Below are 13,511 nucleotides of genomic sequence, written 5' to 3'. Positions count from 1 at the left end.
AAATCAAATCAAAGTTTATTTGTCACATGCGCCGAATTCAACAGGTGTAGACCTTACAGTGAAATGCTTACTTACAGGCTCTAACCAATAGTGCAAAAAAGGTATTAGGTGAACAATAGGAAGGTAAAGAAATAAAACAACAGTAAAAAGACAGGCTATATACAGTAGTGAGGCTATAACAGTAGCGAGGCTACATACAGACACCGGTTAGTCAGGCTGATTGAGGTCGTATGTACATGTAAATATGGTTAAAGTGACTGCATATGTGATGAACAGAGAGTAGCAGTAGCGTAAAAGAGGGGTTGGCGGGTGGTGGGTGGCGGGTGGCGGGACACAATGCAGATAGCCCGGTTAGCCAATGTGCGGGAGCACTGGTTGGTCAGCCCAATTGAGGTAGTATGTACATGATTGTACAGTTAAAGTGACTATGCATATATGATAAACAGAAATTTGCAGCAGCGTAAAAAGAGGGGTTGGGGGGGGGCACACAATGCAAATAGTCCGGGTGGCCATTTGATTACCTATTCAGGAGTCTTATGGCTTGGGGGTAAAAAATGTTGAGAAGCCTTTTTGTCCTAGACTTGGCACTACGGTGTCGCTTGCTGTGCGGTAGTAGAGAGAACAGTCTATGACTGGGGTGGCTGGGGTCTTTGACAATTTCTCGGGCCTTCCTCTGACACCGCCTGGTGTAGAGGTCCTGGATAGCAGGCAGCTTAGCCCTAGTGATTTACTGGGCCATACGCATTACCCTCTGTAGTGCCTTGCGGTCAGAGGCCGAGCAATTGCCGTACCAGGCAGTGATGCAACCAGTCAGGATGCTCTCGATGTTGCAGCTGTAGAACCTTTTGAGGCTCTCAGGACCCATGCCAAATCTTTTTAGTTTCCTGAGGGGGAATAGGCTTTGTTGTGCCCTCTTCACGACTGTCTTGGTGTGTTTGGACCATTCTAGTTTGTTGTTGATGTGGACACCAAGGAACTTGAAGCTCCCAACCTGCTCCACTACAGCCCCATCGATGAGAATGGGGGCGTGCTCGGTCCTCCTTTTCCTGTAGTCCACAATCATCTCCTTAGTCTTGGTTACGTTGAGGGATAGGTTGTTTTTCTGGCACCACCCGGCCAGGTCTCTGACCTCCTCCCTATAGGCTGTCTCGTCGTTGTCGGTGATCAGGCCTACCACTGTTGTGTCGTTTGCAAACTTAATGATGGTGTTGGAGTCGTGCCTGGCCATGCAGTCGTGGGTGAACAGGGAGTACAGGAGGGGACTGAGCACACACCCCTTGGGAGCTCCAGTGTTGAGGATCAGCGTGGCAGATGTGTTGCTACCTACCCTCACCACCTGGGGGCGGCCGGTCAGGAAGTCCAAGATCCAGTTGCAGAGGGAGGTGTTTAGTCCCAGGATCCTTAGCTTAGTGATGAGCTTTGAGGGTACTATGGTGTTGAACGCTGAGCTGTAGTCAATGAATAGCATTCTCACATAAGCGTTCCTTTTGTCCAGGTGGGAAAGGGCAGTGTGGAGTGCAATAGAGATTGCATCATCTGTGGATCTGTTTGGGCGGTATGCAAATTGGAGTGGGTCTAGGGTTTCTGGGATAATGGTGTTGATGTGAGCCATTACCAACCTTTCAAAGCACTTCATGGCTACAGACATGAGTGCTACAGGTCTGTAGTCATTTAGGAAGGTTGCCTTTGTGTTCTTGGGCACAAGGACTATGGTGGTCTGCTTGAAACATGTTGGTATTACAGACTCAATCAGGGACATGTTGAAAATGTCAGTGAAGACACATGCCAGTTGGTCAGCACATGCCCGGAGCACACGTCCTGGTTATCCGTCTGGCCCCGCAGCCTTGTGTATGTTGACCTGTTTAAAAGGTCTTACTCACGTCGGCTACGGAGAGCGTGATCACACAGTCGCCCGGAACAGCTGATGCTCTCCTGCATGCCTCAGTTTTGCTTGCCTCAAAGCGAGCATAGAAGTGATTTAGCTCGTATGGTAGGCTCGTGTCACTGGGCAGCTCGCGGCTGTGCTTCCCTTTGTAGTCTGTAATAGTTTACAAGCCCTGCCACATAAGACGAGCATCGGAGCCGGTGTAGTATGATTCAATCTTAGCCCTGTTTTGACTCTTTGCCTGTTTGATGGTTCGTCTGAGGGCATAGCAGGATTTCTTGTAAGCTTCCGTGTTAGAGTCCCGCACCTTGAAAGCGGCAGCTCTACCCTTTAGCTCAGTGCGAATGTTGCCTGTAATCCATTGCTTCTGGTTGGGGTACGTACAGTCACTGTGAGGCTGACGTCCTCGATGCCCTTATTGATAAAGCTAGTGATTGATGTGGTGTACTCCTCAATGCCATCAGAAGAATCCCGGAACATGTTACAGTCTGTGATAGCAAAACAGTCCTGTAGTTTAGCATTTGCTTCATCTGACCACTTTTTTATAGACCAAGTCACTGGTGCTTCCAGCTTTAATTTTTGCTTGGAAGCAGGAATCAGGAGGATAGAGTTGTGGTCGGATCTACCAAATGGAGGGCGAGGGAGAGCTTTGTACGCGTCTCTGTGTGTGGAGTACAGGTGATCTAGATATCCCACTAGCTGAATATCCATGTCGTCATTCAGCCACGATTCCATGAAACACAGGATATTACAGTTTTTGATGTCCCATTGGTAGGATATTCGTGATCGTACTTCATATAGTTTATTGTCCAATGATTGCACGTTGGCGAGTAGTATTGGCGGTAACGGCAGCTTTTCCACACGTCTTTTCCGGGTCCTGACCAGGCATCCGGCTCTTTGTCCTCTGTACCTGTGTAGCTTCCTCTTGCAAATAACAGGGATGTTGGCCATGTCGAGTGTTTGGAGAATGTCCTGTGCGTCTTGCTTGTTGAAGAAAAAATCTTTGTCTAATCCGAGGTGAGTGATCGCTGTCCTGATATCCAGAAGCTCTTTTTTGCCATAAGATACGGTTGCAGAAACATTATGTACAAAATAAGTTACAAATAACTCGAAAAAAACCCACATAATAGAACAATTGGTTGGGGGCCCGTAAAACTGCTGCCATTTCTTCCGGTGCCATTTTACAGTAGAATCAAGGGCAATGGTGAAATCATTTAGGACCTTTAACTTCTTGTGGGCAGGTGGCAGGATTCGGTATTTCGGATGACTGACGTGCCCAAAGTAAACTGCCTGTTACTCAGGCCCAGAAGCTAGGATATGCATATAATTGGTAGTATTGGATGGAAAACACTCTGAAAACACTCTGTTTCCAAAACTGTTAAAATAATGTCTGTGAGTATAACAGAACTGATATAGCAGGTGAAAACCTGAGGAGAATCCACCCAGGATTTTTTGTTGTTGAGCTCACCACTCATTATAATGGCTGTCTAATGGTATATCAAAGGAATACCTTCCAGATTGCAGTTCCTAGGGCTTCCAGTAGATGTCACCAGTCTTCAGAAAGAGTTTCAGGCTTGTTTTTGAAAAATGAGCTAGAATTTGTAGTTTTTCTAAGTGGCTCCCATTTTGGCTGTAGTGTTGTGGTGGGCGCGCACTTCATTATTTATCTCCGGTAATGAACATACTATTCTCCGTCTTAAATTTTATCGTTTATTTACATATTTGGGTACCTGAGGAAGGATTACAAACATTGTTTGACTTGTTTGGACGAAGTCTATTGGTAACCTTTGGGATTCATTTGTATGCATTTTGAACGAGGGAAACCGGTGGATTACTGAATGAAGAGCGCCAACTAAAATGACATATTATGGATATAAAGAAGGACTTTATCGAACAAAAGGACAATTTGTTATGTAACTGGGACCCTTGGGATTGCAAAAAGAGTAAGATCTTCATAGGTAAGTGATTTATATTAGCGCTATTTCTGACTTTCGTGAAGCCTCTGCTTGGTTGGAAAATGTTTGTAATGCTTTTGTATGCGGGGCGCTGTCCTGCATGGTATGCTTTTGCCGTAATCTGAAATCTGACAAAGCGGCTGGATTAACAAGAAGTTAAGCTTTTAAACGATGTAAGACACTTGTATTTTCATGAATGTTTAATATTACTTTAATATTACGATTTTGTATTTTGAATTTGGCGCGCTCCTGATTTCACCGAATGTTGTCAAATTTGATCCTGGTAACGGGATCTCCGCTCTAAGAGGTTAACCTTTTCATACATGAGTTCCAAATATCTCTAACGGTCGCCCCAGCGTGAGTTTTTTGATGCACGTGATGTTAGAATGTTATCTCCATTCCAGAATGTGATTGTTAGGCAACAGTACATTTAATCTGTGCTGCCCTCAAACCAAGGCATGCAGCTTGTTTTTATTTATAGGTTGTTTTCAACTTGTCAATTTCAAATGATTTTCTAACAAGTTGTATTTTCTAAGAACAGTTTGAATTGAGGTGTGTTCCGCCTCCTCATTCATTCACATAAAAGTAGTCCTTTTTACTTTTGCGGACAATACATTTTTTGGACATTTCTGACCCGGACAAAATTCCCCAAGCACTTCCCAATTGTTTGTACAGTTCAAGTCTGCAGACATTTGCACATCTCCCGTCAGAACAGGATCTGCACACACGTGTTCACATTTTCTGTCTGTTGCCTGCATCGCAGTCATTGTTGTGTTCATTACTAATAATAACTTTGGAAATGTGTGCGTTTCTATCAAAGTAAGTGCCTTATTGCATTATAATAGTTTCTGTATGTCGTTTCTACTGTATCTCACTGTATGTATAGAGCATAATATATTTGTGTATATTCCTTATAACAGTGGACACGCGAGGTAACGTTATTCATTTCCTAACCTTTATGGTGTTATATTCAATCGTGTTTATGTAGCTAGCTACATTTTTCTATTAGCGCTGTATAACAATGCTAATTGCGTCAGAGAAGTATTAGCTTGTGTTGTATTTTGAAGCTACCCTGCCCTTACGACTCCCAAGTGGCGCAGCGGTCTAAGGCACAGACTCTCAAGGCTAGAGGTGTCACTACAGACACCCTGGTTCAAATCCAGTCTGTGTTTCTATCAAAGTAAGTGCCTTATTACATTATAATAGTTTCTGTATGTGAACTGCATGTCCAATTACAAAAAATACCTTGTTCAGTAATCATCTCACCTGTTAGTTGGCAGTGAACTATGTTGCCATTGAGGGCAGCAGTGTCAATCAGATGGAAAAATATCTTCTTATACCACTTGGTCGTTTTCCGAGTGCATTCCACAAAGCTGTTTATCATGTCCAGGTTATCCAGTGCCCCCATTTTGAGGTTATAGTCAAGCACACAGTCTGGTCTGATTTTTCTCTCTCCTGTCAGGTGGTCCACCTTCCCTGTGGCCGACATGGTTGCTGTATGGACAGTGGAGAGGACATGGACGTCTCGTTTGTCATGCCACTTTACTGCCAGCTGTTGACCGTTCTCCTTGAACTCCACCTCCCCTCTCTGCATCTTCCTGCATCCGAATGCCGGCATCCCCTTCCTGTTCGACCTGACTGTGCCACAGGCCCCTGTGCATTTGGAGAGCAGATGCTGGAAGAGTGTGGGACTGCTGTAACAATTGTCCACATACAAAGTGTGTCCCTTGCTGAGATGAGGAGCCAGCATGGTCATCACCACGGACCCGGACACCCCAAGCCCCTCATAATGTTGAATGTCAGTGGTGGACCCTGTGTAAACTATAATGTCCTAGACAAATCCTGTATTCACGTCGCACATGACAAAGAACTTGACCTCACACCTGTGCCTTTTGGAGGGAATATATTGACGGAAAGCCAGCCTACCTTTCCATAACATCAGTGACTCATCACTGCATAGGTCCTGCAAAGACCAGACCAAATGCTGATGTCAGGCTGGTAAGAACATTTCTTACTTTGTATAACGGGTCATTTAGGATGGGAGTAGCATTGTTGACGAAATACAGGCATCGCAGCAGAACTAGGAAGTGGTCTTGGGAAAAGAGGGTGGCAAAGAAGGGAGTTGCAAACATAGGATCTGTGCTCCAGTATTCTCTTAGGGAGATCTTCTTTACTATCCCCATGAGAAGGACTGTCACCAGGAAGGTATACATTTCACTAATTGTGGTTGTCACCCATTTAGCGAGTTTCCCCCTCACTCCTGGCTCTCTCTTCTCCTGTAGCTCCAAGTTATTGTGATTGTCTCGTCTACTATGTCTCCCACCAGCTCCACCTGTCAGAAACAACTTGAAGCATTCTGCCTCAGATGGAAATGGCAAGGGGCATTGCACTCCAGACTGGGACTCTTCAAAGCAAACAGCAGGGCCAGGAGGGGTGAAATGGCTGGCGGCCTTCCAGCTACCACAGAACTCCTGTACTTCATCCACTGTCGGTCTGCCTCCATCACCACCAGCATCTTCAAAGGGACCTGGGACTTCATCAGTGGACAAGGAGTTCTCAGATTCAGGGTTCTCAATGACTACAAGTTTGGGGGGCAGCTCCTCACTGTCAGAATCTGATTCCTGACTTTCATACTCAGACTCATTGCCAGAATTTAAAAAATCTCCAGAATTTCCGCATTTGTGAGTTGTCTCCTTTTGAAAGACATTTCTAATGCTACAGCTTATCTCACCTATCTCACATGACTATCAGAAAATGTTTTGTGTGGTAATTATTTATATATTTACTGTTTTATTCACATGTTTTCAAGTACTATTGACAAATCATGCATTCTGATTCTTGCATAGATTGTAATGGGCACATATTATGTGTGTAAAATACTTTCTGATGAGCTAAGCTAATTCCAGCTATGTGTGGAGCCATGTTTGTTGACATACAATGCATTATGGGTGTCATGTAAACGTCTGTCGGACCAAAGATGTTGTAACAAAATGAGGTGAGTAAGAGTTCACTCATTTTTTGAGAACTTCCGGAAGTGAATGGTGGGATGTGAACGATGGTAGATGACACACACCCTTCAACATGCATACTATAAACAGACCATACTCATCTTGTCTTCTCTTATTATCTTTGGTTTCTCTGAGAGAAAAAAAGCATGGTGGTGAGGAGAAACTACCCATCGTCGGATTAGTTTTGATTTCTAGAAAGTGTTTTACTCAATTATTTCGATCAATGGTGAGCTCACCCATGATGTGATTAATTATAATAGTAATTGCTATTAGCTAATTCATATTGTAGTTTATGTCAGCCGAGAGTTATAAAAATATGACCGCTATATGTTACGTCAATCTTTCCTCAGTTAGCGCTAGGACAAATGTAGCCTACATTTGTTTGGTTTGGATGATTGTGTTATGCTGTAGATACTTCTGTGAATGTCTGAACATTGCATCCAAAAATAAACTGCTCACATTCCGAACATAACTTTGTAAGGACTGTGTTTGTGCAAAATGTTTCTGAAAAAACAGTGTGGCCAGCTCATAGGCTGATTGTTGCGTCATTCGAAACTGGCCATTCTAAATAAGCTTTCTAAATAAGCGTTCGAATCACACCGTTTGATCGTACGCTACAAGGATCACTGTAGAATGATCACACCTGTGTGTTGGTACGTGTGAAATGGTTAAGGTTGCAGTGACACATCCATAACCTGAGCAGAAACCAGATTGCATACCAGAGAGAATACAACAGGCATCAAGAAAACCAGTTAGTTAATTATTGCCAAGTTTTTCCAACACTTTTGATAAACATGGCGAAATAGAAATTGGCCAATAACAGTTAAGATCAGCTTGATCTCCCCCTTTAAATAAATGATGCACTGTGGCTGCCATCCAAGAAATGGGAACCTCCCCAGAGAGGAAAGACAGGTTAAAAAGGTCAGAGATAGGCTTGGCAATGATAGGGGCAGCAACCTTAAAGAAGAAAGGGTCTAAACCTTCTGACCCAGATGTTTTTTGGGGGTCAAGGTTAAGGAGCTCCTTTAGCACCTCGGACTCAGTGACCGCCTGCAGGGAGAAACTTTGTAGCGGGGCAGGGGGAAAAGAGGGAGGAGCATCAGGGCTATTCGCATTAGAAGGGGTGGGAGATGAGGAAATGTTGGACGGGCAAGGAGGCATGGTTGAGTCAAATAGGAATCCTGACTTAATGAAGTGGTGATTAACTTCTATGAGCTACGTGGGACTCTAGCGTCCCACCTACGGGACACAGCCAGTGAAATATCAGGGCGGCAAATTCAAAAACAACTAAATGTCATAATTCAACTTTCTCAAACATACAACTATTTTACACCATTTTAAAGATACACTTCTCCTTGATGTAACCACATTGTCCGATTTCAAAAAGGCTTTACAGCAAAAGCAAAACATTAGATTATGTTAGGACATGTCAATAAAACCCAAAACACAGCTAAATGAAGCACTAACCTTTGACGATCTTCATCAGATGACACTCCTAGGACATTATGTTACACAATACATGTATGTTTTGTTCGATAAAGTTCATATTTATATCCAAAAACAGCATTTTACATTGGCGCGTGTTGTTCAGAAAATGTATTCCCACCAAAACCTTCGGTGAATGTGCACATCAATTTACAAAAATACTCATCATAAACATTGACAAAATATATAACAATTATTTAAAGAATTATAGATAGACTACTCCTGGATGCAACCGCTTTGTCAGATTTTAAAATAGCTTTACGGAGAAAGCACATTTTTCAATATTCTGAGTACATAGCTCAGCCATCACAGAGAGCTATACAGACACCCGCCAAGTTGGGGGCAACCTAAACTCAGAATTAGTATTAGAAATATTCTCTTACTTTTGCTGATCTTCGTCAGAATGCACTCCCAGGACTGCTATTTCCACAAGAAATGTTGTTTTTGTTCGAAATAATCCATATTTAATCATGCAAACAGATCACTTATCCAAAGGCATAACGTGCGAGCGTGGAACCAGAGACGAAAAGTCAAAATGTTCCATTACCGTACTTAGAAGCATGTCAAACGCTGTTTAAAATCAATCTTTATGGTATTTTTTACGTAAAATTGCAATAATATTCCAACCGGACAATAGCATATTCATTCAAGAAGAAAAAGAAGGAACTGCGCGCTCGCGTGACTGCGCATATCCAATCCCTTTGTTGCCAGGCAGTCCACTCAGAAATTGAGCTCCTATTATCTGCCCAGTGACAGGAGAATGCTCAAACCACTTTCTGAAGGCTTTAGAGAGCCAATGGAAGCCTTAGGAAGTGCAACGTAACCCCACGGATACTGTAGTTTCGAAAGGGACTAGAAAGAAGAACTACAATTCTCAGATCCTCCACTTCCTGGTTGACTTTTTCTCAGGTTTTTGCCTGCCATATGAGTTCTGTTATACTCACCGACACCATTCAAACAGTTTTAGAAACTTCAGAGTGTTTTCTATCCAAATCTACTAATAGAATGCATATTCTAGTTTCTGGGCCAGAGTAGTAACCTGTTTAAATTGGGTACGTTTTTCATCCGGCCGTGAAAATACTGCCCCCTAGCCCAGACAGGTTAACCGTTTTCCAGAACTTCTTGGGGTTAGACCCACAGAGAGAGAACTGCTTCATAAAATAATTAACTTTGGCCTTCTGGATAGACTGAGTGCACTTATTTCTCATTTGCCTGAACGAGAGCCAGTCAGCCTGAGTATGCGTGTGCCAAGCCTTTCGTCAAATGGAATTCTTAAGGTGGAGAAACTCTGCCAGATCACGGTCGAACCAGGGGCTGAACCTGTTTTTAATTCTCATTACACAGGGGCGTGTTTGTTAACAATACCACTGAAAATATCAAAAAAGAAGGTCCAAGCGTCTTTGACAGAGGGGATCAAGCTGATTCTATACCAATTTACAGAGGCCAGGTCATGAAGGGAGGCTTGCTAAGTAAAGTTTTTTAGCAAGCGTCTATGACAAATAAGGACAGGTTGTTTCACTGAGCAGCCATCACGAACACAGGCTGTAAAACAGTGATCACTAAGGTCATTACAGAAAACACCAGGCTGATACCTATCAGGATTATTTGTGAGGATAACATCAAGGAGAGTAGCCTTTTCTGGGTGTTTGGTGTCATACCTTGTGGGATTGGTAATAATCTGAGAAAGGGTTAGGGAATCCCATTGCTTTAGGACTTGGACAGGTGGTTTAAGCATGTCTAGTTTAGGTCACCTAGCAGGACACATTCCGACTATGTATAAGGGTCAAGGAGAGAGTTAGGGCATTTAGGGTACAGGTCGGTGTTGATGGTGGACGATAACACCCAGCAATAGTCAACAAAGAGCTATTTGAAATTTTAATGCTTAAAACCAGCAAATAAAATGTTCGGGAAAAGACTTGGTAGAGACAACCGAGCACTGAAGGTGTTCCTTGGTAAAGATTGGCACTCCACCACCTTTGGAAGATCTGTCTTGCCGAAAAAGGTTATAACCAGAAAGGTTAACATCATTGTTCAAAACACTATTTCTTAACCACGTCCCAGTAATGACCAACACATCTGGATTGGAGCTGTGAACCCACACTTTCAATTTATACATTTTAGGTAACAAGCTTCTAGTGTTAATGTGCAGAAAACCCAGGCTTTTACGAGAGCAGAAATCAGTGAAGCAGACATCAGACCATGTCAGAATTGGGTCTAGCAACCGTAGATGGGCCAGGGAGTACATGCACATTTCCAGATATCATCAGCAGTAATACAATCACAAGCAAAAACTAAAGCAGGAAGTACCAGCGACTTGCTCAATACGGAAGTGGTCAAATGACAAGGATGCTACGCTACAGGACTGTTTTGCTAGCACAGACTGGAATAGTGACCGTGCGTACATACCCCAATAAAACCTATTCAACCTCAGGAGACTGAAAAGATTTGGCATGGGTCCTCAGATCCTCAAAAGGTTCTACAGCTGCACCATCAAGAGCATCCTGACTAGTTGCATCACTGCCTGGTATGGCAACTGCTCGGCCTCCGACCGCAAGGAACAACAGAGGGTAGTGCAAACAGCACAGTACATCACTGGGGCCAAGCTTCCTGCCATCCAGGACCTCTATACCAGGCGGTGTCAGAGGAAGGCCCTAAAAATTGTCAAAGACTCCAGCCACCCTAGTCATAGAGTGTTCTCTCTGCTTCTGCATGGCAAGAGGTACCGGAGCACCAAGTCTAGGTCCAAGAGGCTTCTAAACAGCTTCTACCCCCAAGCCATAAAACTCCTGAACATCTAATCAAAGGGCTACCCAGACCCCTCTTTATACGCTGCTTACTCTCTGTTTATAATCTATGCATAGTCACTTTAACACAACCTACATGTACATATTACCTCAATTACCTCGACTAACCGGTGCCCCCGCACATTGACTCCGTACCGGTACCCCCTGTATATAGTCTCACTATTGTTATTTTACTGCTGCTGTTTAATTTTTTTATACTTTTATTTTCTATTTTCTACTTATCTATTTTTTACTTAACACTTAGTACTTTATATTTTTTCTTAAAACTTCTTAAAGCATTGTTAGTTAAGGGCTTGTAAGGAAGCATTTCCCTGTAAGGTCTACACCTGTTGTATTCGGCGCATGTGACAAATACAATTTATTTTGATTTGATGTGAAATACTTCAATGATCCTCATCTAGGGAAAATTCTGCCACAATATATAGCAATAACGATTTCATAAAACTATAAAGAAGTAAGCCACTATAAAACAGAGCAAAACCACGTACTATAATTTAGACACTTTTGAAAAATATAATATAATTTTTCTTCTTAAAAAGTTGAGAGATAATTATGCATGTACTTTATTTTTAGCCAAATGAAAATAACATTTACTAAATTATTCTGATTAAACTTACATTTGAACTTCATGAATCTTACATGAGCGTTTTCATGTCATATTTACATAAAACTAATTGAGAAAACGCTGATTTGTTGCTAATGCTAAATCATAAGGCACAACGTGTGTGGTAGTGTGTGGGAGTGCAGTCATAATTCCTCATAAGACAGTCAGTGGGGTTTGTGTGTGTAAATTTACAGTGTGCCCATTTTCTAAAGAAGCACTATATGCAGAAATGTAGGCTCCAGTTAAAACAGACATGTACAAGCAGGATCCCCAGGAACTCTCTGATTGAGACATTACTGATTGTGGAGATTGAGAGGATTTGTATAATGTATGGCCAATAAAGGCTTCTAGTTTAGAAGGTTATACAAGTAAATCAAGGACATATCCTACTGTAGGAAAAAAGTATGAGGCACAGGCTACATATTGACAACATGGCCATCTATCCATTTGGATATCGTGTTTTGATATAATCCAGCACCGTTCCAAACATGCAGCGTTTCAAACGTTCAAGAATCACGTTGTATGTCAAATAGCAATGTTCTAGAAGCAACTCAGTTGAAAATGACTCTAAGGGAGCAATTCAATCCGTGTCTCGGAAATTCAGCGTTACAGCATCATTTAAATGTAAAGGCGATGTTTCCGCGGAGGCTGCATTCACCGTAAACGCTGCATATGTCAGATCAATCGGAAATTACCTTTACATTTCTAGCGCGCAATCTGTAACACTTCAGTTATACAGATTTGATAGAACCTTAAATAACTCTAAAATGATGTTTACCTTAATGAAATTCGTTCGGGAATGTGTAACAATTGCCCAATAAAGTTAATTGATGTATATTCCTATCATAGGAGTAGACGAATCTCATGACCGTGAGGGGAACTGATGTTGAAACTTCGAATAAAGTTGACTCAGTTTAGTAATCCTACTACACCAAACTAAAGCGATGAAAAAAATATTACTGAAATTGATTTTATACAAGTGCCCAAATATAGCCAGGCAGATTATCAATGAATGACTAGCTAGTAGGTTACTTACCGATCAAAACACTGAGCGCAATATTAATAAAAATGTGTCTTCCTATATAATCCATGGCTCTTTTTGGAAGGATCCTGGAAAGAGTTCTCTATTTTGCACTTTTGCCACTGTATTTATTCATGTAAACAAATGCTAAACTAAAACACGTTTTCGAGATCACTAAGTCCCAAGGACGCGCAGCCTCTTTGCAAGTGCAGTTTCTTCTCCCGCTTGCAGTAGTCTAATAAAACATTCTGATGCTGATGCCGCAGCGATTGGGTCTGAACTCGCGACAGACTCAAACTCTCTCTCTCTCTCTTTGGGTTACTACCTCTGCCTAGTCAGAAACTTGGTCCTAACGCCTGCTTCTCTTTTTTTACCGAGCAGTTATTGCGCCATACTGTACACTGCCTTGCAGAGGGCTTGTATGTGGCGGTTGGTATGGTCATGCCATGGTGTACTGTTTGCGTTAAGAAATCGTAACCTTCCAATGTTTTCAGATTTGTATGAAATATGACCAATAATTAATTACAATATGAGTGAAAAACTTTTCCTTCCAAAAAATGTAATTAAGTATTTTACAAGCAGCTTCTCCGGTTTGGAATTGTGTGGGTATACCCCAGAAACAGAATGGTGTGGAAGTATACTGTGATTACAAATATAAATGTAAGTAGACCACTGATTGGTCAGCTCAGCCAATGAGGCCAGATGATATCATTCTCTATGTGGAAATAGCCAGTGTTGTTTTCTCAAAT

General features: G+C 42.3%; 1 protein-coding gene across 1 annotated transcript in view; it reads right to left on the bottom strand.

Moving 5' to 3' along the window:
• LOC106571863 (tyrosine-protein kinase receptor) overlaps positions 1 to 13,028 on the bottom strand; it is a 106,535-nt gene extending 93,507 nt beyond the window's left edge. Inside the window, exon 1 of the mRNA XM_014145404.3 lies at positions 12,778 to 13,028. Within this exon, the coding sequence (XP_014000879.3) occupies positions 12,778 to 12,832 (55 nt within the window). The 5' untranslated portion in view covers positions 12,833 to 13,028. The remainder of the gene's footprint in view (positions 1 to 12,777) is intronic.
• Between the last annotated feature and the right edge of the window lie 483 nt (positions 13,029 to 13,511).

The sequence above is a fragment of the Salmo salar genome, chromosome 01 (assembly GCF_965601325.2).
Source record: "Salmo salar chromosome 01, fSalSal1, whole genome shotgun sequence".
In the NCBI taxonomy this organism is placed as follows: domain Eukaryota; kingdom Metazoa; phylum Chordata; class Actinopteri; order Salmoniformes; family Salmonidae; genus Salmo; species Salmo salar.
Note: the sequence above shows the minus strand (reverse complement) of the source record. Positions and strands in the feature narration are given on the sequence as shown.